Raw genomic sequence first — 24,373 nt, 5'->3', positions numbered from 1 at the left:
ATAAAACAGAGAAATTTGAATGAGCTACAAATGGATCCTTTAAAAATAGGTTTGCATGTTTTAATCATTTCTAATTATAAACAGAATGAAAGCCACTCCATTTCATCTTCAAAAAATTCTAAGGACAAAAGGATCAAAATCTTTACTTAAAATCACACTACCAATAGATGACTTTTAATCTTTAAAAAAAATTAAGAGCTCATTAAAACAACTCATTACTTACACATGCTTGTCTCTGATTAATATATGGCAAACTGATTCCATAGTTCGCATTTACAGCAGCTCTGTGGTGGATGTTTTCAGGATCCTGCATGATTTTTACATCCAACCCTATCTTTTGCTGAAACAAAGAAACAATGAAACTTTCATGCTGGATGAACAAAAATGCTTACTAACATTTTATATCCTCAAAGGAGTATAAAGTTCTTTGAAAATAATTATTTTAATGTAATTCTCACTGGAATATATATATATATATATATATATATATATATATATATATATATATATATGTATTTAGGTCTTTTATTTATGTTGTTAATTGTTCTCTTTTATTCACAGAAAAGGAACTTTTGGCAGATTTTCCTCCATGTATCCTATTGCTCATACAAATACAGCCTCAGACAGCATTTATTTTCTCAAAAATAATGCTAAAAGCCAACCAAGGTGGACAAAGGACTAGAATACCTGATCTTGATTTATTTTTAGCTTTCCAGGTCAAGGATTTTGCCAATGAAATCTATACTACAAACACACAGGTAGAGGGCTCCCTTGGTCTGTTAATGTGGCACGTTCCTCAGGGGATATTTACAGGTAAATTTCAGTTTGGACTTGGTAAATTTACCACAACAAATTTATTTACTTCTTTCCAGAGATTTTTTACTAACTATAGGAAAAATGTATGCTTTCGTTAGAAAAGTAAATAAATAAAAGCATCTCATTTGAACCACGTGTTTCTCATTTTAAATAGTTCAAATTAGTTACAACTGAGATGCTTAAATATAAACCACCAGGGTAGGCGGCACAGTGGTGGAGGAAAGGGGCACCGGCCAGATGTCCAGACACGTGGGTTCCAGTCTTGCTCTACCCTGGACTGCCTGTGTGTGACCTTGGGTAAGTCACTTCCCCTCTTTGGAAGTCAGTTTCTTTATTTTCAAAATGTGTCCGTTAGACTTGATGGTCTCTTGAAGAACTATTCACCTTCCCCCCAACACACACCCCACCCCTGCTTTGTCATTCTATGATTTGATGCTAAAAGGTAAGCTGACACTTAAGAAATATGGCATTATCAACAGTTTTTGAAGTCTTGTGACTTTTTTATTGTGACATAATTCACATACTATAAAATTCACTCCTTTCAAAGCGTGTGATTTAGTGGTTTTTAGCTGACTCACAAAGTTGTACAACCATCACCTCTCTTTCAATCCAGAACATTTTCATCACCCCAGAAAGAAACCTTATACCTATTCACAATCACTCCCCAGTCCCTCCTCCTTCCAGCCCCTGGCAACTACTTAGCTACTTTCTGTCTCTTGGATGTGCCCATTCTGGACATTTTACATAAGTGGATCGTAAATATGTGGCTTTTGTGACTTTTTAAAAAGGAGGTGTGATCACTAAAAATACCTGATTTCCTTTCAACTGAGCATCTTAGTTCTGAGGGTGATCTGATACAATTGTTAAAATGGTTGTAGGAACCAGACAGATTAGTTCATGATCCAGTTGTTTCTTTGCTTGGAAGCATCCATAAATGGGCTGAGGTCAAAAGTGAAGGGGAAGACTACAAAAACACAGAATGTATGCTGTCTAGTTTTTTCTTAATACAGACTCCAAACCTTCCTTTTATTTTTTTAATAGCGTTGTTTTAACCAAATCTCCAAATAACTGCACGCAACTGTCCACTTTATTTAACCCGTGCAGGGACACAGGTAGCCAATAAGGCCTCTCTATTCCCTTCTCCTTGAAATACACTTGGTGAAAAAAATATTGTGCTTAATTATAAATGGCTTTTCCTTCTGTGGAAAGCCATTTATTCCTTCCTACTCTGGGGTTTTTGCATGGAAGCTGAGTGCCTCTTTTATTGAAATTAATACCTGAACATAATTTTTTCCTTCTTAATTAAACTTTGAGACTAATTTCCATTCTACCAAGGCTCGGGAAATTGCTAAGATTGCTAATATGTATTATATTGACTGGATGTGGTTTCTGTAATTAGGCTGTTTTTAAAAATCTGTGTTCTAGATACAATTGATGGTAATAACTTCATCTATCAGGTCTAAGCCTTGTTAGAACTTCGTAATCCTGGGATTATTGGCTCAGTGGACCAGAGCAGCTTTCTTAGTTTTATGTTCTATCAACTTTGTGTGGCTAGAGGACTGGTGTAGGAAAGAAATGATCAAATACAGAATTATTGTTAAAACTGACATCAAAATTCAGTTGTTTTCTGCCCATTTTTACATTTCTGTGGCCCTGGACACAGGTATTTCTGGTAAGAAATTGAAATGTAAATAGAAATGAAGGGTTATAATATAAATTCTTTATTAGTTGGTTTCTAAAGCAATAGGAAAGATCCTTTAAAATGATTAATATTCTAATATTTACTATTTGGCACCAAACCACATGTGTACCAAAATAATCATATGTAGCACACATGATTTAATTTCCCTTTAAAGAACATATTAAACGAGTCTATATTTAAATAATATTAACATATCAAACGTTTTCATTGAAAATCACTACCAAATAGATTCATAACCTAAATTTGTCTCACAAACCATCTATAGAGTTTATAGGAAAATACTTATAAGCATAAGCTGCATTATGAAACTCAGTAATATGATTTTTCAAGAAAAACAATTATAGATTTTTTAAAAATTAATCATTATATTAAGCAGAAAAGCATGCTCTGGAAGATGATCTTTTCTTTTCTTTCTTTCTTTTTTTTTTTTTTTTTACCAACAGTAAGATAGATATTAGAAATAATTTCTTGGTCAAGAAAAGACATCATTAATTTATTTGGTCTATGTGGAGTCACTAAACAAACTAAAGTTTGTATTCTTTCCTTTTGATAGTAATTACAAGCAGATATATCAAATGTGACTCTCATTTAGACTTTGGTTTGTAAGAACAAAAGTTATTATCAGAGCCAATTACTGTTTTACCTACATGGCTGCACAGAAGCAGGGAGCTCAATTTTCATCTCATCAGTGATTTTGTGGTATTTATTTTATTACTATGCCCACAAAGCTACATAAGAAGGAAATAGCTTATGCTATTAAAACTAGGGTTTGAACATAAGAGGCTAGGGTTTCTTTTAGAAGAAATTCTGAATTAAAAACACTAGGCAGCGTGTAATGCCAGCTCCCTAGACATGGACAAACCATAAAATGACATACATCTGAGCAGTAGATCCCACACAGAGTAATCAAAATTGAAATGCTTCACAAGCAAAGTTGAGACAGGCTATTTACTAAGTTACAGTATTATCAGCATAACATTATTCTCAACAGTGTTTGCTACAAGTAATGCCTTCTAAAGTGTATATTGCTTAATATCATATTCCCACTGGTGAAGACATCTGCTGTTTAATCTCAAAACCAGAAAAAAGGAAAAGAATCCAGTCTCTTTTAACAGTCTGATTCTTTCAACCACTATTACATTTAATGGAAGAACAAAAGACTCCAAGTCCTGGTTCAAGCCCTGTGCTCTAGATTTTTTATTTACAAAACTGGCTAATAACACCTACCTTAACAGCTGTTTGTGAGGTTTAAATGACTAATAATGGATATTAAGTATCTTGCACATTATAAAGTACTATTCAGAAGCCAACTTGAAAGGGGCTCGTACTGGTCAAAAAATAATGACTGCAATGGATAGAAACACTTCAAATATATAGAAATTTACAAGTTCTTAATAATATTTCCCCATCTCCCAAAAAACTTTAAATTGATAAAGTAATCTTAAAGTTGATAAATAGAAAGAATCAAGCATCTATCCTGCTTTTACTGAAAATCTATTTTTAAGATTCACCAAAGAGTTGATAAGGGAAAATTCTACAGATAGAGGCTAATAAAAATGAGTACAGAAGGAAAGATAAAGTTATAAAATCACCACTTTGCGATCCCTAATGAAATAATGTATTTAAGTAAACATCAATGGTTGCTAACACCATTAGGTGAAAAGCGGGGAACTATGAAGGGTAGATCAAGCTGGTAATACTTGCACTCACTGATCAACCGTCACATCATTAGAAGAGAAAAAAGAATTTGCCTCTTGATGTGCTACTATAAAAAGAAATACACAGCACCACCTATGAAGCATCCAAAAAGATGTTACCTGAATCTGATCAAGCTTCTAGATAAAATTACTAACTTACAAGTATAAAAAATACTAGGGACAGAGGAACATGTAAAATGACACTATAAGATTGCAATCAGGCAAATCCAGACTCTGGGGAAAAACTTATATGAAAAATGATCTGGTTTCTTCAACCAATAAATAACTTTTTTTTTTTTAAACGAGGGAAACTGCTATCGATAAAATGAGTTACAACTGCAATGTGTGGACCTTGTTCACATCCTGATTCAAACAAACAGCAGTAGAAAGACAATTTTAAGACAAATGGAAAACTGAACATGGACTGGAAATAACAATATAAATGCATTTCTTAATTTGTTAGGTGTGATCATGTTTTTTTTTAAATCCTCATCAGACGTATTTAAAAGTAAAAATGACATGATGCCTGGAATTTGCTTTAAAAGACTTCACTAAAACCAATAGAGGGAATAGATGAAATAAGAATGGTAAAATTGTAGTAACTGCTAAAGCTGGGTGATGGTTACATTAATTGCATTTTATTTTTGTGTCTATTCAAAAATAAATTTTCTTAATGAAAAGTCATATTTGAAATTGAAGTGTTATTAAAATGTAATTATTCATATTTTATTATCACTTCAACTGTTACATTCTATGCTCTAGATAGCCCCTCTCTCCTCCCTACCCGGGGTGTACAGGGATCAACAATCACACATCACTTAGCTCCAAATCGTTCCTGAACAGTCCAGGTGCCACCTGACAGCCTCAGGTTGACAAAACCTTGCGACCTAACTACTATTCAGATGTGCTCATACTGTTTTCTGATTCCTACAGGAGTTGAATTGGAAAATAAGAGAAAGTTTGGGGACAGAGCTAACATTTATTCAGCTCCCATTTTGTGCCAGGCATCATGGTAGGTGAGTGTTGTCATAATCTGCCTGATTTATTTTAGTCGTTAAAATGACAAAGAGGAGTATGTGATAGTATCACTATTTTACCAATGAAGATCACTGGGTAAGTGATTTCTCAAGGTCATGCAAGCCACAGGTGGGGAGTTAGGACTTGATTTATTTCTCTGTCTCCAAAGTCTCTTTCCATGATAACACGCTGCCACATTATAAAGAAATGTTAGTTGATACACTCTTAATTCAACTTCCTGTCTCTCTATCAGATCCCTCACTCTCTCTCTAATACCCACAGGCACTGCTTTGGTCAATGCCCTCATTGATTATTATGTAGACCTCTGTAATGGCCTATAAGATGGATCTCCTTGCCTATAGTCCATCCTCTGCATGACCTCCAGAGTTACTGAGCCTCTGATCACTAATTGAAATATATCTCTGAACTCTTTAAAATCCTCTAATAGTTTTCCTTAGGATGGCATGAGCTGGCCTCTTCCTTATTCCAGATTGCCATAAGTGCTCTAAATAAAATACACAGGCTAATGGGATAGAGAATACCTTAGACAGCCTCTTGGAAGAGATGACAATTATACTGAGACCTGTAGTCATGCAAAGATCTGGGAATGACTGAAGAGTGAAAAATTAATAATTAATGAGGGGAGAGCTACAAAAGCTAAGGCCTTAATAAGATGCTGACCTTAACATGGGAAGGCACACCTCTTCCATTATGACAAGGGAGAAGGCATCGTGTATAAATCCAGACAGAACGATTGATAAATTTGATAATGGGAAGGTTAGGATTAACTTTCTCTGCACATAACTAAAAACTGGAAAAATATTGCCTAAATAAGACAAAACTGACTCCTTTCATGTGTATGAATTCCAGAGACAGGCTGTTCAGAGTTGCTTTGGAAGTCCATGAAGTTGCTAGGAGCCAGGCTCCTTCCAGCTTAGCATTCTGCTGTCCCTAATGTAGTATCCCTAGTATTAGATGGCTGCTCGAGGTCCAACCTCCTAGTATTAGATGGCTGCTCGAGGTCCAACCATCACAGCCTCAGTCCAGGGAACTAACCATTTCTGCCACAAGCATGTAATCTAATCTAGCTCAGGAGGAAAAGGATAATCGACAAAAGTGATAAATAGTGAAATAATGAGGGGCCAACACTGCTGGAGGTCCTTACAGTGTTGAAGAATTGTTGGAAGAGCATATCGTGCGAGCTGGCAGACTAGGACACGGAGGTCAGAGACTGCTGTGCCTGAGACAGACTGGATGTACTTACTATTAGAACAAAGCCCAGGCGTTAGGTATACACCCCTAGCCCTTCCAGAGCATTTTGTTCCCCAAACTGCTATTACTGCACTCACCATACTACCTGTAAAATGTCTGTCTACAGAATATGAGTTCACACGGCACTGAGATTTACATCTCCGGCGCATAGCACACAGTAGCATTGAAATGAAAATATTTGAGAAAATGAAATAACACGTGATGAAAGACGTATTTGGTAGTACTCTGTCTGTGTTATTCTTACCGTATGCCACAATGACACAATCATCAGATCCATAGCACTAGTGTGCCCAAAGAAGCGTTCCTATTTGTGTGGCACATGGGCCAGTTACTAACTCCATGACATCCCTTCCTTTGCTGCCACTAATTGCATGAGTTCAGAGCCAGGGAACGATGACTCCCCCGCATGCCCAGAAGGTAGCATCTCCTGGTAAACCAGCAAGAAAGGCACGAGAAATTTCAGATGCCACCTTTGAAATGTTACAGAAGCATGGAATACCATGTAACAAAATTCAGGTAATCTTTGCCATCACAGTAACTAGATGAGGCTTCTGGAAAGGGTGCTATGAGTCAAAAATCTGTAGTTAATTGAATCTTTTCCTGGAAATAATGTTATTAGAAGATATTGTCCTCAGGGCCTATTTTTGATGCCTGGTTTTTATAGACATAACCCTACATACCATGCTTAATCATCTGTTCCATTAGCTATAACTTATGTACAATGTAAAGTATAAAGCTCTTTAAAGTGTTTATGTAAACCAATTGAATGGGAACCAATTATAGTAAAACAGTATTGCATATGATAGAGTATTGTAATGTATTATCCATAATTCTAATGTGGCTTCATAATTGCCACATTAGTATTACTGCAACAAATCAGAAAGAAAAAGGTCGCTTTTATCAGGAGCATTGCACTGAGAAATTTCGTTGGGACAGTTTAAAGGGAAAAATTTGAGGATAATTCTGGGGATAGTTAGAGCCATTTGTGGACAAAATCATGAATCTGTTCTGCTGGGGTTCTTTTTTTGTTTTGTTTTGTTTTGTTGTAAATTTCTTTGTGGCAAACACAGGAAGGGAGCTAGAATTTTTGTATTTTTAATAGTTGTGAGGACAAGCCAGGACTTTGAGGTCAAATAGACCTGAGTTCGAATCCCAGTTCTCTCATTATTTAATTTTAAATTAATATCATTTCTCATCCTCAGTTTCCTCGTCTGTAATATGGGAATAACAATAATTCCTTCCCTCAAAATGTTGTGAGGATGAGACATGATTTCATCATGGCTAACACAGGCTCCTAAATGGTCTCCCTGCTTCTGCCCTTGTCCTCTGACATATTTTCACCACAGCAGCCAAAGTGACCCTTTCAAATTGCAAATCAGATTATATTGGTTCTCTGGTGAAAATCCTCCTGGCTTCCCATCTCACTCAGAGTAACAGCCGCAGTCTTCACCATGGTCTCCATGATCTGGCCCCTCCTACTTTTCCTCCTCTCTCCTCCTCGCCCACCCCTCTCCAACTTACTTGCCCTTCACACTCCTAATTCAGGGTCTTTGCACATTTCTTCCTCTGCCTGGATGCTCTTCTTCCAAATAGCCAAGTGACTTGCTCTGTCACACCCACCAGATTTCTGTTCAAGTGTAACCTTATAGGTGAGACCATCCCAACACCCCTTTCTCCTGCAGCTTTTCTTTCACCTACTAATATACTATAGATATTTACTTTTCAAATTGTTTTTTGTTTTCCTAATGCCTACCCCCACACCAACTAGAATGTAAGCTGCATGAGAGCAGAGGAGTTTGGCTGATGCCTAAAATAGTGCCTGGCATACTTGTATTAGGTGCATAGTAGAGGTTGACCAGTATTCTTCAACAAATCATAAGAAGAATTAACACTTAAATACCACTCACCACATATGGGGCACTGTTATAAGCAAGTACATGTGTTAACTCATTTATCCTTACAACAGCCCTATGAGGTAGGTAGGTACTATCATTATGCGTAGCTTGCCGATGAGAAACTGAGGCACAGAGGTTAAGTGACTTGCCACAGTACAGGTAGTAAGTGGTAGGGCCAGGATGGGAACCCACACTTCTAATACTCTAGGCTGGGTGCTATCTAAGCACTGCTTACAGCAACGAACAAAGCAGAGTGTCTCTGCTTTAGATTAACAGAGATGTTAAGAAATAAAATAATCAAATGCAATGGATAACTCTTGGTCTATCCAGGTCTGGATAAAAGAGCAGTGGAAGCCATTTGGGGGATAATTAGGAAAATCTGAGTATCAGCTGGGTATTATATTCAAGAATTACTGTTAACTTTTTTAGGTGTGATAATGGTATTGTGGGTAAACAGGAATATGTTTATTTTTAAAGATGCATGTTAAAGCATTAAGGGGTTTGATAGTCATTAGGTCTCCATTTCAAAACACTTCAGTGAAAAATAGGTTAACAATTGTTAAATCTAGGTTGAAGGAGAAATGGTTACTCATATACTATTCTTGGTTTATTTGAATAATAAAAAAGGTTTTTAAAAAGCTATGGAGAAAGAGAAATATATTTTTTAAAAGTCACTGCTCTCATGGAGCTTACATTCTAATGAGAAGACAGAGCTCACAGTGATTGGCTTATTGCCGGCCTTCTCTTCTCTCTACTCTGTTCTGTAAAATCCAACTGCCATCTTATGAGCAAAATTTTCCATGCTGATGTTAATAAGCGGGCATTTTCCCGCCAAATCGCGTCGTAACGCGGGGCTTTTTTGACATTTTCTCGCCAAAATTAGACTTTCCGTAAAATATTCATATCTTTCGATCTATGTGATATTTTTCTATGAAACTTTCAGTGTTTTAGTTTAAAAAGAGGTCTCTATTTATTTACTTTGCAAAATTTTTGCCGGTTCCAACTAGAGGCGATATGACGAGTTTACTCGTTTCCCGCAAAAAATGTTAAGAGAGGTATAAGTCACAGTGAAAATCTGTGAAGCAAGACTTACTTGCCCTGACGTTTTCCATCTTTCATCATATTATTCCTCATACTGTCAAAAATCCTCAAAACTTTAGTTTTGGTCAAATTTTGGAAAACATTTTCTCAATTAGATCTCAATTCACAATATTAAGATTCTTCCGATCTAAGACACACGGTTGCATCATATTAAATCACAAGATTTGTTTGTTTGATTGCTAAAGCATCCATTTTTATGGAATTAGTATCGGGAATAACTCTCAAGCACTGAAATGGCTTTATTTTCCCTGTCCTACAAACATATCAACTATATCATGCTTCTAAGTTGGTCCTTTGATGTAAATAGTTTAGAAATTTCTAGTTGAAATTGCCTTCAGACCTAACTTGCCATATACAAGGCATACAACAAGGAAATCAAATACACTCTTGTCTTGGCCCATATATAAGCTTTCTCCTTCTCTTCCTCCCTCTTCCTTATCTTTGGTTGTTTTTTTTTTTAAAGTAATTTTTTTTTTAATTGGGGAATATTGGGGAACAGTGTGTTTCTCCAGGGCCCATCAGCTCCAAGTCGTCCTTCAATCTAGTTGTGAAGAACGCTGCTCAGCTCCAAGTCCAGTGGCGGTTTTCAATCTTTAATTGCAGGGGGCACTGCCCACAATCCCATGTGGGAATTGAACCGGCAACCTTGTTGTTGAGAGCCCGTGCTCTAACCAACTGAGCCATCCGGTTGCCCCATCTTTGGTTGTTTTTATTTCAAACCCTTTCCTTGACTGTTATGAGTACATGAGCCCAAGGTGCCCCAAAGAGAGGTAGGGCTGGTGTTGATTGGGAGCTAAGATGTACTATTAAGAAAAGCCATCAGAATATGGCTTTTTCAAATGTAAAAGAAAATTAATAAACAATTCTTAATTATGATTCTTAATTTCAATTGAGCAATTCCCAATGGTTTGTCTTTTAAGTTTTTTGGTGTAAAATAGAATTCCAAAAACAGCTATCGACTTTGGATAAGGAGAGCTTACAGAAGCAACTGGGGTTTACCTAGTTTAAAAGTGTGGCCGTGGGCAATTAAAGATGGTAATATCCCAGTTGGATTTCACAACTACTTAATAATACAAGCTTTTAAGTTGGTGTGGTAAGCTTGCCAGAACAGCTGGCAAAACAGCACTGTTTGTCATTGACTTTACAATGCAAAATTAGGGCTCTTTTGTGTCAGCGGTTATGCATTTTTAAGTAGATGTCAATGATATTAGAAATAAAACAACAATAGGGATCCAGGCCCTGGAGATAAAATCAGGATGTGAAACAGTCCTTGCTCCTTTCTAAATGAAGCTCACCCATGCTCACAGCATTTAAAAGAACCTAGAGGTTATACTCAGCACATAAGATTCCTCATCTTTATAATCATTTGCGAGGATTCAGAACTCTTTGGGAAAAATAAACTTCTGGCCATAGTTTTATTTTGTTCTGGAATAATAATAGCAACTACACATTCTACACCAGACATAATTTCTGATATTTTATTTCATTGTCCTTATAAACCAGAGACCTCCAATATTGCACTTGAGGGCAACTGGGGTGCTCCTGAGATTTTTTGGCAAAATAATAAAAATTTAACTGAAGCAAATACTTAATAGTAAGGAAGGTGAGAAGTTTAAGCTCCCTTCAGCACAGCGTTCTCTTTTATCTTCATTAAAGCCTTTATTATTACCTGGTATTTTCTTATTGATAATCTGTCTCCCCACAACTATTAGGCTGGTACAAAAGTAACTGCGGTTTAAAAGGTTAAAAAAGGCAAAAACTGCAATTACTGTTGCACCAACCTAATGGAATGTAAGCTCTACAAAAGCAGGGATCAGGTCTGAATTCTTCGCCCCAGCATGCCTTTAATAGTCCTTGGCACACAGTAAGAAAATGGCTGAACGAACCCAATGTGACAAGTACAATGACAAAAGTCAGAGCAGGCTGCTTTGGGAGTGCAGAGGAGCCTGGACTTATGATATTTCACATGGGGATGAGAAGTCACTGTGGTGGTTTCACTTATTCATTCAACAAACATTTGTTGCGAGTCCCCTGCCATTAAATAGCAATGAACAAACTGACATGGATCCTGCCCTCATTAAGCTTATAATCCAGTAGGAAGACAGACATTTTTTTTAAATCATACAACTCAATATCTAATTACAAATTGTGGCAAGTGTAATGAAGGAAAAATACAGGCTAACACAAACAGTTATGAAAAGGGTACCACGTGTTCGCGGCACAACTCTGAATATACTGAAAACCACTGAATTGAACACCTTGTAAAAGGGTGAATGTTATGGTATATACATTATATCTCAATGAAGCTATTATTTTTAAAAGGGCACCATGGTGGTTAAGAGGACAGCTCTGGATCCCCCCATATGTCTGGGTCCATAATCCTGGCTCTGACATTTACCAGCTGTGTTGTCTTGGCCAACTTCTTTAACATTCTGTACCTTGGTTTCTTCATTAATAAAATGAAGATAATAATAACGCCTCCTAGGATCATTCTGAAGGTTACACAGTTAATATTACCAGAGCACTGACAACAGTACCTGGTACCCAAAAGAGGTGAGCTATTACTACGTTGGGGGAATCAGGAAGGGAACAGGAATCAAACTGAAAGAACGCCCCCAGGAGGCAAAGGCAGAAACCTCTTGAGCTCTAGTCCTTGCCACCTGGAAACTTTCCTTCTAGGGCTCTGTTTAAAAATGTGAAGGCATTCTGTTTTGATTTCCTTTGCTTTCTGAACAAAGCTCTTTTGTCATAGAAATTGACCATGCCATGAAAAAAACAATGACATGTTTTCTCATTTAGATATAAAGCAAATTTCCTTCTTTTACTCTTAAAATTTTTCTCTAACAGCTTTATTGAGATATAATTCATACACCTTAAACTCACCCTTTAAAAGTGTACAATTCAATGGTGTTCAGTAGATTCACAGAGTTGTGTAGCCATCACTACGATCTAATTCCAAAACATTTTCATCATCCCCCCAAAACATTTGATACGCATTAGAGGCCACTCGGCATTCTCCCCTCCTCCCAGCCACTAATCCACACTAATCCACAATCTATCTCTATGGATTTCTCTATTTCTACCTTTATTCTTGGAAAGGCATGTGGAAATGTACTGTGCTGGGGTTGCCAAAGTTTACACTCAGATTCCAGAGGGAAAATAAATGATTTCTGATCAAGTACAGCTGGAAGCAACCTAAGGGGGAAAAAAAGAATTTAAAATCAAATTTGCTATCTTAAAAGCTTCACAACTTGCAATTTAAAAACAATGTGTCTTAATTAAATTAGATTTTACAGGAAATATTCTATTGGTAATTACAATAAATTAGACCAATCTTTAGCATTTTCACCACTATAAAACTGTATTTGTAAGAAAAAAAACACTGCACTTGTTCATTAAGCATAAAAACTTCTGAGTCTAATAATGATCATTAAAGTATTAATAGAAAGCTCTATCTCTGGCTGAGTTTATGTGTATATGACTCGCAATTGACAGAATTACTACACTATAAAACATTTGTTGGTAAAAAATATATATAACAGGCTGTATTTTTGTTTAATAAAACCAAATCACAGGGTAGCCAATGTTAAATATATTTAAAATACTGGTCACTAGGCAGTTTATACTTACATCCTTTAAACCTCTACTATTTTATATGATTGCAAAGATTTAAGGATCAAAGTTGGTTAAAGGTCTTCCTTATTAATCAGTTCCACGGGAGAGCAACGTAAAACAAAATAAAGTTGTAAAAATGAGTATATGCATATCTTAAAACTTTTCATTTGAAAGCAGATTCCAGTTCTTTAAAATGGTCAATATAATTAAGATCAATAAAACTCAACCACCAATGACTCAATCTCTTGATTCTGTGGTGATGCCCACTTTGGTAAATTATTATTAGAAAACAATTTGTGCACTTCTTGTTCCACCCCAATATGTGAGGAGCTTGGAGGTAATCACTCCCAACCTTACAGCAAAGGAAAAATATGAAGATATCAAAAAACAACTCTTCTTGGATCCATCAGAGAATTTAGATCACAGGGAGAACTGCTGCCCTGAAAACTGGAGAGAGAGGCGAATAAAGGCTTAGAGCAGAAGCCTGCTGCTGGAGCCAATACCGTCAACGGCTCTTAAACTCTATCCATGAATCACTGGAGGCTCAGCGTGGCTGAGTTTGAAGGTTAAAAACTCTGAGAGGCCAAGTCTTAGAGGGGCCCCGTATTTTCATGAGTTTTACCTCCAGGAGCCCCACCATGTTCTCACAACAAAGGTCAGAGAAAAATCCCCTTCTTCTACAAGCATGGAGGAGGGACAAGAAACCATTTCAAAATACCCCCAGAGAGTTTTATTCTTTGTTCTCTGTAATGAAGGCAAGCTCTCAAGGAAAACTATTTTACTAAAGCCTTGTGTGACCTGAAGAAGGTCAGTTAGCTAACCCCAGCCTCCTCTAGTCTTCCTGTCTAACCTAAGGGGGAAAATGCTGAGGAAAACATGTGAAGGTAACAGTCCAGCGACACAGACCCACCAAAAAACTGAGACCTAATCATAGGATTATCAAATGCTTCTCTCCAACAGATTACATCTTTAGAGCCTCTGCAAAACAGAGGACTACACATGAAAGAACTGCAAGACTCAGACTATTTTGGAAGGAATTTCTAGGGAAACCCAAAGACAACAGGGGAGACAAAACAGACAATGGAGGAAATTGAGGCCTCAGACACTTACAGGTACAGCAAATAGTAAACAGCACAACTCTGAGCCAGATATTACTTAACACATCAATAAAAAAAATGACAAGGCATGCTAAAAGTCTAGAAACAAAATAGTCTGAAGAGACAAAGTAAGCATTAGAATCAGATATGGATATAACAGAGATTTGGGAATTATCAGACCAGGAATTTAAAATAACTATGATTAATATGCTAAGGGCTCAAATGGAAAATGTGGACAACATGCAAGAACAGATGGGTAATAGAAACAGAGAGATGGAAACTCTAAGAAAGAAACAAAAGAAAATGCTAGAAATTAAAAAGTACTATAATAAATAAAGAATGCCTTTGATGGGTTTATCAATAGATTGGACATGGCCAAAGAAAGAATCAGTGAGCTTGAAGAAATGTTAATATAAACTCCAAAACTGAAATGTAAAGACAAGAAAAGAATAAACAAAGCAGAACAGAATGTCCAGGAACTGTGGGACAATTATAAAAGGTATAACATACTCGTAATGAGAATATCAGAAAAAAAGAAAGGACTAGAAGAAATATTTGAGAAATAATGGCTGAGAATTTTCCAAAATTAATGACAGACACTAAACTACAGGTCTAGTAAGTTCAGAAAATACAAAGTGGGATAAATGTCTAAAAACCTACACCTAGACATATCATATTCAAACTATGGAACCAAAGACAAAGGGAAAATCTTGAAAGAACACAGAAAGCAAAAAAAAACCTTACCTATGGAAGAACAAGGATAAGAATTATATTAAGCTTTTCTTCATAAACCATGCAAACAAGAAGAGACTAGATGAAATATTTGAAGAGTGGAAAGAAAAAACCCACTAACCTGGAATTCTGTATCCAGCAAAATCATCTTTCAAAAGTGAAGGGGAGGGGGTGACGTCATAGGAATGGCTGTAGCAGGGCGCACTTTTTGAGTTCTCCTCCGGATCTTATCACAAACGGGACATATATAACCCATCAAGGGACTCTCTGCTCATCACACAGAACAGCTAAGAGACTTGTGCAAGGATTACTTGAAGGTGGGCAAATTGGGCGAGCCGGGGAAGGGGGAAGGGAGCGCAGTGGAGACGCGGCCGGCATCTGCAGCTGGCTGTGGGGACGCAGCCCGCATCTGCGGCTATGGAAACGTGGCCTGCATCTGCAACGGTGGAAACACCGACGGCATCTGCAGCTGCAGAGACGTAGGGGATCCCAGGACAAAACAGAGAACACAAAAGCCAGGAAGTGGGCTCTTTCCCTGAGTCCCACAGCTGATCTCTCCCGCCGAGGGGGCAGCCAGTTGGGCCCTAGGTCGGACAAAGGACACAAACTCCATACCTGGGCCACTTCCCCCGCTCTTCCAATCCTACCCCCCCTTTCCAGAGATTTAAACTGGCCCCTGAACTGAGGAGTAGTGTCAGATTACAGAGGAGCCTTAGTGCTCAGGCTCTGGGAAGACAGGCGTGCAGCTCTGACCCAGGGAAGAGGCTGGGAAGAGTGTGATTTTTGCTGGGCTAGGAGAGAAGAGACTCCTCCACCCCAGCCACCACCTTTTCTGGCCTGCGGGAGGAGTGTGACATGGCTGGACTGGGAGAGCGAAGACCCTTCCATCCCCAGCCTCTAACCTTTCTGGCCTGCCTAGGGCAGGGCAATTACAACTGTGGAGGCACACCCCGAGATCAGCAGTAGGGGGCAGACGCAGCTCTGGGCTTTCAGCAGCTCAGAAATCTCCCGCCCGCCACACACACACACACACACACACACACACACACACACACGGAAGAAGTCTCCCCTAAGACTTCCCTAAGACTCCCCTAAGACTTCCCTAAGACTCCCCTGAGTCTCCCCTAAGACTCAGGAGAACTGGACACAGGGTTGGTGGTGCTACTCTCAGTGCGCATATGTGCAGGCAAGGGCAGAAACTGCACTGACTTTGTAGAAACTATCACCCAGACCCCTCAGCCCCACGCATCTAAATCTGCAGTCCCAGTGTCACTCTGGGTACCAGGTGACCGGCTCTGCCTGCACAACACACAAAGGACTCTTTGGTACAGCAGAGGACAACCTGGAGATTACTTGGTGGGCTTAAGCCAAGACTGGCACTGCTTGTTTTTTGTTTGTTTGTTTTTTGTTTTGTTTTGTCTTTATATCTTTGATATCTTTGCCTGTGTTGAGTGTGGGCTGTCGGTTGTTTTTACATGTGAATGTATTTTATTTTTTCTTTGTTGTTGTTGTTGTTGTTGTACTTGATGATTTGCTTTGTTCTGAAATTGCCCTACCAGGGCCCACCTTAAGAGGCACAAGATTCAACACATCCAGAGGCCAACTCCAGACCAAACCAGAGTACTACCAGGTTTGACCTACAAGTGACACACCCAGAGGGAATTCTCTACAGGCACAAGAGCCCGTAGAGGCCAAACCACATTTAAGTGGTCAACCCTGATGCAACAGAACACCCTGCGGTGGGCAGAGCCAAGTCTCACAACTAGTCAGCCTAGGAGTTAACCCCACCTACTCACAAGTGAAAAGTAATTAAAGATCTTCTTTAACAGGACAATATACACAACACAAGAGTCACATTTTGGAGCACACGCAGAGGAGAAGAACGAAGTAGTGCAAGTGAAATATAAAGGACACATACTACATAAGATAACCCAGCAAGAACTAAGAACTCTAGGGGATCTACCTAATACATTGAAGCAAACACAGAGAGTCAGCCAGAATGGGGAAACAAAGAAACATGTTACAAATAAAAGAACAGAGGAAATCTCCAGAAATGGAACCAAATGAAACAGAGGTAACCAACATATCAGAGACAGAGTTCAGAACACTGATGATAAGAATGTTTAAGGAGCTTAGAGACGACATAAAGAAGGATATAGAAATCATAATGAACAACCAGTTAGAAATAAAGAACACAATTACTGAAATAAAGAACTCACTTGAAGGAATTAACAGCAGGTTAGATGAAGCAGAGGATGGAATCAGTGACTTAGAAGACAAGTTAGCAGAGATCACCCAAACAGAACAACAGAAAGAAAAAAGAATAAAAAACAATGAAGATGGTTTAAGAGACCTATGGGATAACATCAAGCGCAACAACATGTGCATCATAGGAATACCAGAAGGTGAAGAGAGGAAGCAAGGGATTGAGAACATATTTGAAGTAATAATGTCCCAAAACTTCCCTAACCTGATGAAGGAAACCAACATACAAGCCCAGGAAGTACAGAGTTCCAATCAGGATAAACTCAAACAGGTCCACACCAAGACACATTATAGTTAAAATGGCAAAGGTTAAAGACAAAGAGAGAATCCTAAAAGCAGCACGAGAAAGACAGAAGGTTACATACAAGGGAGCTCCCATAAGACTATCAAATGACTTTTCTACAGAAACATTGAGGGCCAGGAGGGAGTGGCAGGAGATACTCAAAGTGATGGAAAACAAAGGCCTACAACCTAGATTGCTTTATCCAGCAAGGCTATCATTTAAAATTGATGGAGCGATAAAGAGCTTCCCAGAAAAGAATAAGCTAAAGGAATTTATTACCACGAAGCCAGCATTGCAAGAAATGCTAAAGGGACTTCTGTAAATAGAAGAAAGATGAAAACAATCTAACTACAAATTTTAAAATGGCAATAACTATGTACCTATCAACAATCACTTTAAATGTAAATGGATTAAATGCTCCAATCAAGAGACATAGGGTGACTTAGTGGATAAGAAAGCAAGACCCTTGCATATGCTGTATACAAGAGACTCACCTCAGATCAAAAGACATGTACAGGCTGAAAGTGAAGGATTAGAGTAAGATATTTCATGCAAATGGAAATGAGAAAAAAGCTAGAATTGCAATACTTATATCTGACAAAATAGACTTTAAAATGAAGAACATATTAAAATACAAAGATGGCACTATATAATAATAAAGGGATCGATCCGACAAGAGGACATAACCCTAGTAAACATCTATGCACACAACATAGGAGCACCTAAATATATAAAACAGATCTTGACTGACATAAAGACAGAGATCAACAGTAACACTATCATAGTAGGGGACTTCAACACTCCTCTGACAACAAGGAACAGGTCTTCCAGACAGAAAATCAATATGGAAACAACAGCCTTAAATGACACATTGGACCACTTGGATTTAATTGATATTTTCAGAGCATTTCACCCCAATGCTACAGAATATACGTTCTTCTCAAGCGCACATGGAACATTTTCCAAGATAAACCATATGTTAAGCCACAAAACAAGTCTTGATAAATTTAAGAAAATTGAAATCATACCAGTTGTCTTCTCTGACCACAGTGCTATGAAATTAGAAATGAAGTACAGGACAAAAACTGGAAGACACACCAATTCATGGAGGCTGAATAACATGTTACTAAATAATGAATGGGTCAACCAGGAGATCAAGGAAGAAATCAAAAGATATCTCAAGACAAATGAAAATGAAAACACTATGACCCAAAATTTATGGGATGCCGCGAAAGCAGTCCTAAGAGGGAAATTCATAGCATTGCAGGCCTACCTACAGAAACAAGAAAAATGACTAATCAACAGTTTATCTTCACACTTAAGGGATCTGGCAAAAGAACAGCAAAATAAGCCCAAAGGGAGTACAAGGAAGGAGATAATAAAGATCAGAGCAGAAATAAATGAAATAGAAACCAGAAAAACAATACAAAAGATCAATGAATCCAAGAGTTGGTTCTTAGAGAAGATAAACAAAATCAACAAACCCTTAGCCAGACTCATTTAAAAAAAAAGAGAGAGGACCCAAATTAATAAAACCAGAAATGAAAGAGAAGTGACAACAGACACTGCAGAAATACAAAAAATTTTAAGACACTACTATGAGCAACTATATGCCAACAAATTTGACAATCTGGAAGAAATGGACAATTTTCTAGAGGCGTACAACCTTCCAAGGCTAACTCAAAAAGAAACGGAAAACCTGAATAGACTGATTACCACCAGGGAAATTGAATCAGTAATCAACAATCTCCCAACAAACAAAAGCCCTGGACCAGATGGTTTTACAGGTGAATTTTACAAAACGTTCAAAAGAGAATTATCACCTATTCTCCACAAGCTCTTCCAAAAAATCCAGAAGGAGGGAAGACTCCCAAACACTTTTTATGAAGCCACTATCACCCTGATCCCCAAATCAGACAAAGACACCACAAAAAAAGAAAACTACAGGCCGATATCTCTAATGAACATAGATGCAAAAATCCTCAACAAAATATTAGCGAACAGAATTCAGCAATGCATTAAAAAGATCATACACCATAATCAAGTGGGATTCATCCCTGGTATGCAAGCGTGGTTCAACATCCGCAAATCAATTAATGTGATACACCACATTAACAGAATGAAAAATAAAAATCACATGATCATATGGATATATGCAGAAAAAGCATTTGATAAAATCCAGCAGCCATTTATGATAAAAACCCTTAAGAAAGTGGGAATAGAGGGATCATATCTCAACATAATAAAGGCCATATATGATAAACCCACAGCTAACATCATACTCAATGGGGAAAAGCTAAAACCATTCCCCCTAAGATCAGGAACAAGGCAAGGTTGCCCACTTTCTCTACTTCTATTCAACATAGTGCTGGAAGTTCTAGCCACAGCAATCAGACAAGAAAAAGAAATAAAAGTCATCCAAATCGGTAAGGAGGAAGTAAAATTGTCATTATATGCAGATGACATGATACAATATATAGAGAACCCTAAAGACTCCACCAAGAAACTATTAGAGCTGATAGATGAATTTAGTAAAGTTGCAGGATACAAAATTAATATTCAGAAATCAGTTCCATTTGTATATACCAATAATAAAACACCAGAAGGAGAAATTTAAAAAAACAATCCCATTTACAATTGCTTCAAAGACTATAAAATACCTGGGAATAAATTTAACCAAAGAAGTAAAAGATCTGTACTCAGAAAATTATAAGACACTGAAGAAAGAAATGAAAGAAGATACAAATAGATGGAAACACATACCATGTTCATGGATAGGAAGAATTAATATAGTTAAAATGTCCATACTGCCTAAGGCAATATACATATTCAACGCAATTCCTATCAAACTACCAACGACGTTTTTCACAGAAATAGAACATATAATCCTAAAATTTATATGGGACCATAAAAGACCCCGGATAGCCTCAGCAATCTTGAGAAATAAAAACAAAGTGGGAGGTATAACAATACCTGACATCAAATTATACTACAAGGCTACAGTAATCAACTGTTTTATGCCAGCACATGCAGTACAACAGCATGGTACTGGCATAAAAACAGACATGTAGATCAGTTTTACAGAATAGAGAGTCCAGAAATAAATCCCTGCCTGTATGGCCATTTAATCTACAACAATGGAAGCAAGAATGTACGGCGGGGTAAAGACAGTCTATTCAATAAATGGTGCTGGGAGACCTGGACAGACACATGCAAGAAAATGAAGCTGGACCACCTCCTTACACCATATACAAAAATAAATTCAAAATGGCTTAAAGATTTAAATGTAAGATCTGAAACCATAAAATTCCTAGAAGAAAATATAGGAAGAAACTTCACAGACATTACCCGGAGTAAGATTTTTACTGATATATCTCCTCACGCAAGGGAAGTAACAGAAAAAATAAACATGTGGGATTACATCAAACTAAAAAGTTTTTTCACAGCAAAGGAAACCATCAATAAAACAAAAAGGGACCCTACTGAATGGGAAAAGATATTTGCCAATGATATATCTGATAAGGGGTTAATATCACAAATTTATAAAAAACTCACTCAACTCAACTCCAAAGAAATAAACAACCCAATTGAAAAATGGGCAGAGGACATGAAGAGACATTTTTCTAAAAAGGACATACAGATGGCAAACAGACATATGAAAAAATGCTCAAACTCACTAATCATTAGAGAAATGCAAATAAAAACCACAATGAGATACTACCTCACCCCAGTCAAAATGGCTATCATCAATAAATCAACAAACAACAAGTGTTGGCATGGATGTGGAGAAAAGGGAACCCTTGTGCACTGTTGGTGAGATTGCAGATTGGTGCAGCCACTATGGAAAACAATATGGAGGTATCTCAAAAATCTGAAAAGGGAACTACCTTATGATCCAGCAATCCCACTCCTAGGTATCTATCCGGAGAAATCCAAAATTCTAATTCAAAAAACTTTATGCACTCCTATGTTTATTGCAGCTCTATGCACAGTAGCCAAGACATGAAAACAACCAAAATGCCCATCGGTAGATGACTGGATTAAGAAACTGTGGTACATTTATACAATGGAGTATTACTCAGCCATAAAGAAGAAAGAAATCTTACCATTTGCAACAACATGGATGGACCTAGAGAACATTATATTAAGTGAAATAAGTCAGACAGAGAAAGACAAATACCATATGATCTCACTTAAATGTGGAATCTAAAGAAAAGAATAAGTGAATGAACTAATCAGAAACTGTTTTGGAGACTAAGAGGAAAAACTGAGGGTTGTTAGATGGGAGGGGTGTGGGGATAAGGGGGACGGTGAGGGAATTAGAAAACAGTCAGTAACCAGAAGATGTCCACGGGGTTCTGAAAATTAATTTGGGGAATGTAATCAATAATGTTGTAAAGATTTTGTAGGGTATCCGATGGACACTTGTCTCATTAGGGAGACCACCTCAAGGATGATGTAGATGCCTGATCACTGCACTGTACACCTGAAGCTGAAGCTGAACAATAATGAATGTCAACTACAAGTTTATATATATATATATATATATATATATATATATATATATATATATATATATGTAGTTACAAGAAGCGGAGTACAGCATTAGGAATAGAGACAGTGGAAATGTAATGGCTGTGTGCGATGTCAGAGGGTTAGTGGATGGGGGGAGGGGGTTCACACAATGTGAGGGATATAAAAGATAAACGTCTAAGTATTACTTTGTCTTGTGCACCTGAAACTAAAAAAAAAAAAAAAAAAAAAAAAATTATCTAATACCTTAAAAAAATAAAAAAGTGAAGGAGAAATAAACCTGTCCTCAGACAAACAAAAACGGAGGGAATTTGTTGCAGAGACCCATCTTGCAAGAAATGTTAGAATGTCAGAGAGAAGGAAAACGATAAAGGTCATTTACGCAATATATGAGGCAAAAAGAACATACAGGGACCTCACCACCATGTTCTTCCTTGTGCCCCAAGGTCCCACCTCCTTCTCTCCACCCTTCAAAGCCTTCTTAAGTTTGTTTTATATGTAATGGCCAGGGTTCTTTGAACAAACTTATATAGAAATTCCTGAATATCGGTCCTTATTTCCTAGGATAAATTCCTAGAGGTGACAACTACTAAATTAAAAAAATCTTCTCACATATGTTGAAAAATTGCCTTTAAGAACTTTGTGCTGATTTATACCTCTACCAGTAGTATAAAAGTCTGGCCATCCTGCTGCCCCCTCATGAGCACTGAGTAGTAGAGTGGTGTAAGTGATCTGTTTTGCTCATTCGTAAAGAAAAAGTAGTAATACGTCATTTAATTTACATTTTTATGGTTTACCGGTGAGATTAAACATTTTAAATATCTTTTTACATATTTACTCGTTATTTGCATTTCTATCTCTTGTCATTTTTTTTTTATTGTCAAGAGCTCCTTGTATTTAAGAATATCAGTAATTTTTGTATCATATCTGCTGCAAATGTTTTTCCAGTTGTTATTTTTTATGTTTTGACTACTATTTTAAAATTTATTTTTTGTCTAAAAAAATTTCAACCCACAGAAACACTGAAAGAATAGTGAGCACCCAAATACTCTTCCCCTAGATTCCCACGTGTTAATGTCCTGTTGCCCGTGCTTCATCTCTATCTCTGACTAGAATGTAGTCAGATTCTCTGTAAGCGGGATGTGTGTACTGCTTTGTAAGAACCCAGAAGAGATTGGCTCCAAGGTGCTTCAATAATTGAGCGAAATATACGTATTATCTAATTTACTCTCACCATTGAACAGAAACCTCTCTTCTTTCGCTTTGTTTCTCACTATTATATATTTGCTTTGTTCTTGCTTCCCCCCCCCCCAAACGCTAGCACAACAGCATCTAAAGTGAAGGTTTCTGTGCAGTTCTGATATTGTTGGTTCAGATGGGAGTCACCTTCCCAGTGTCAACAAGCAAAGCCTTGTCGTTAAGAACAGTGTGAGCAGAAACCACAAGCAATAAAATCGGGGAAAGCCAGCAATGAAAGGAAGAGGAACCACACTCTGACAACAGAAGAAGAATCATTGCCAAAGTGGGGTAACAGTAAAACCTATTTTGAAAACAATGCAGAAGCACTTTGAGCTCCTCGGAGAAAATATGCCACTTTTGATAATGTCCTTATCATTGTTTTCTGAATGACTGCTAAGAAAATCTTTCATTTACCAGCATCCGTTATTATCACTTTGTGTACATACTGGGTTTTGTTTCTACTAGACAAAACTACCAGATTTTCCCCTTGAGCAATACTTGCTTAAAAGGAAAACTGTCTTGCGCCCTCCACAACTAAGACTGAAAGAACAACTTGAAGCTGAACAGAACCCTCCACAACTAAGATTGAAAGGACAACAACTTGACTTGGAGAAAAGTCCTGGAAGTGCACACTGTTCCCCAATAAAGTCCTGTTCCCCTTCCCCAATAAAAAAAAAATCTTAAAAAAAAAAAAAAAGGAAAACTGTCTTTTGTGAAAACTAGGCTCCCCGTCCTTCAGGCAGCTCTGGTGTAGGAGAAGGTCACAGATTGAAGACGCGTGACTGGACTTGAATCTGGACCTCACTGTTGATCACCTACATGGCCAAGGACTGGTGGGAGCCTCAGCTTTCACATCTTTAAAAGAAAAGGGTAAATATATACCTCATAGGTTTAAATAAAAAGTCCTTTGCAAATTGTCAAGCGTACTGAAAATATTGACGATGATGAAATTCATGAGGATGATGATTACTGTATGTCTGTTCTAAATCATTTTTAAAGGTATATCTAGGGATAGTTTTCATTTGGCATGAATTGTCCCAATAGCCTGAGTTTCCATAGGCAGAATGAAGCCCCATCCATCTGAAAAGTGTTGATTCTCATTTGCTCGT

General features: G+C 37.5%; 1 protein-coding gene across 2 annotated transcripts in view; it reads right to left on the bottom strand.

Moving 5' to 3' along the window:
* The window catches only part of IQCH (IQ motif containing H), a 188,267-nt gene that overhangs the window by 147,659 nt on the left and 16,235 nt on the right, over positions 1-24,373 (bottom strand). Inside the window, exons 4-5 of one of the 2 annotated variants that reach the window (XM_074327525.2) lie at positions 12,584-12,695; positions 224-340 (exon numbers count right to left, since the gene is read on the bottom strand). In XM_074327525.2, the coding sequence (XP_074183626.1) occupies positions 224-340; positions 12,584-12,695 (229 nt within the window). The remainder of the gene's footprint in view (positions 1-223; positions 341-12,583; positions 12,696-24,373) is intronic. The other variant, XM_088797317.1, reaches the window with a different exon arrangement.

This window comes from Rhinolophus sinicus, chromosome 3, assembly GCF_057876585.1.
Source record: "Rhinolophus sinicus isolate RSI-liver-muscle chromosome 3, RSI-T2T, whole genome shotgun sequence".
In the NCBI taxonomy this organism is placed as follows: domain Eukaryota; kingdom Metazoa; phylum Chordata; class Mammalia; order Chiroptera; family Rhinolophidae; genus Rhinolophus; species Rhinolophus sinicus.
This window is presented reverse-complemented; position numbering and strand designations above follow the sequence as displayed.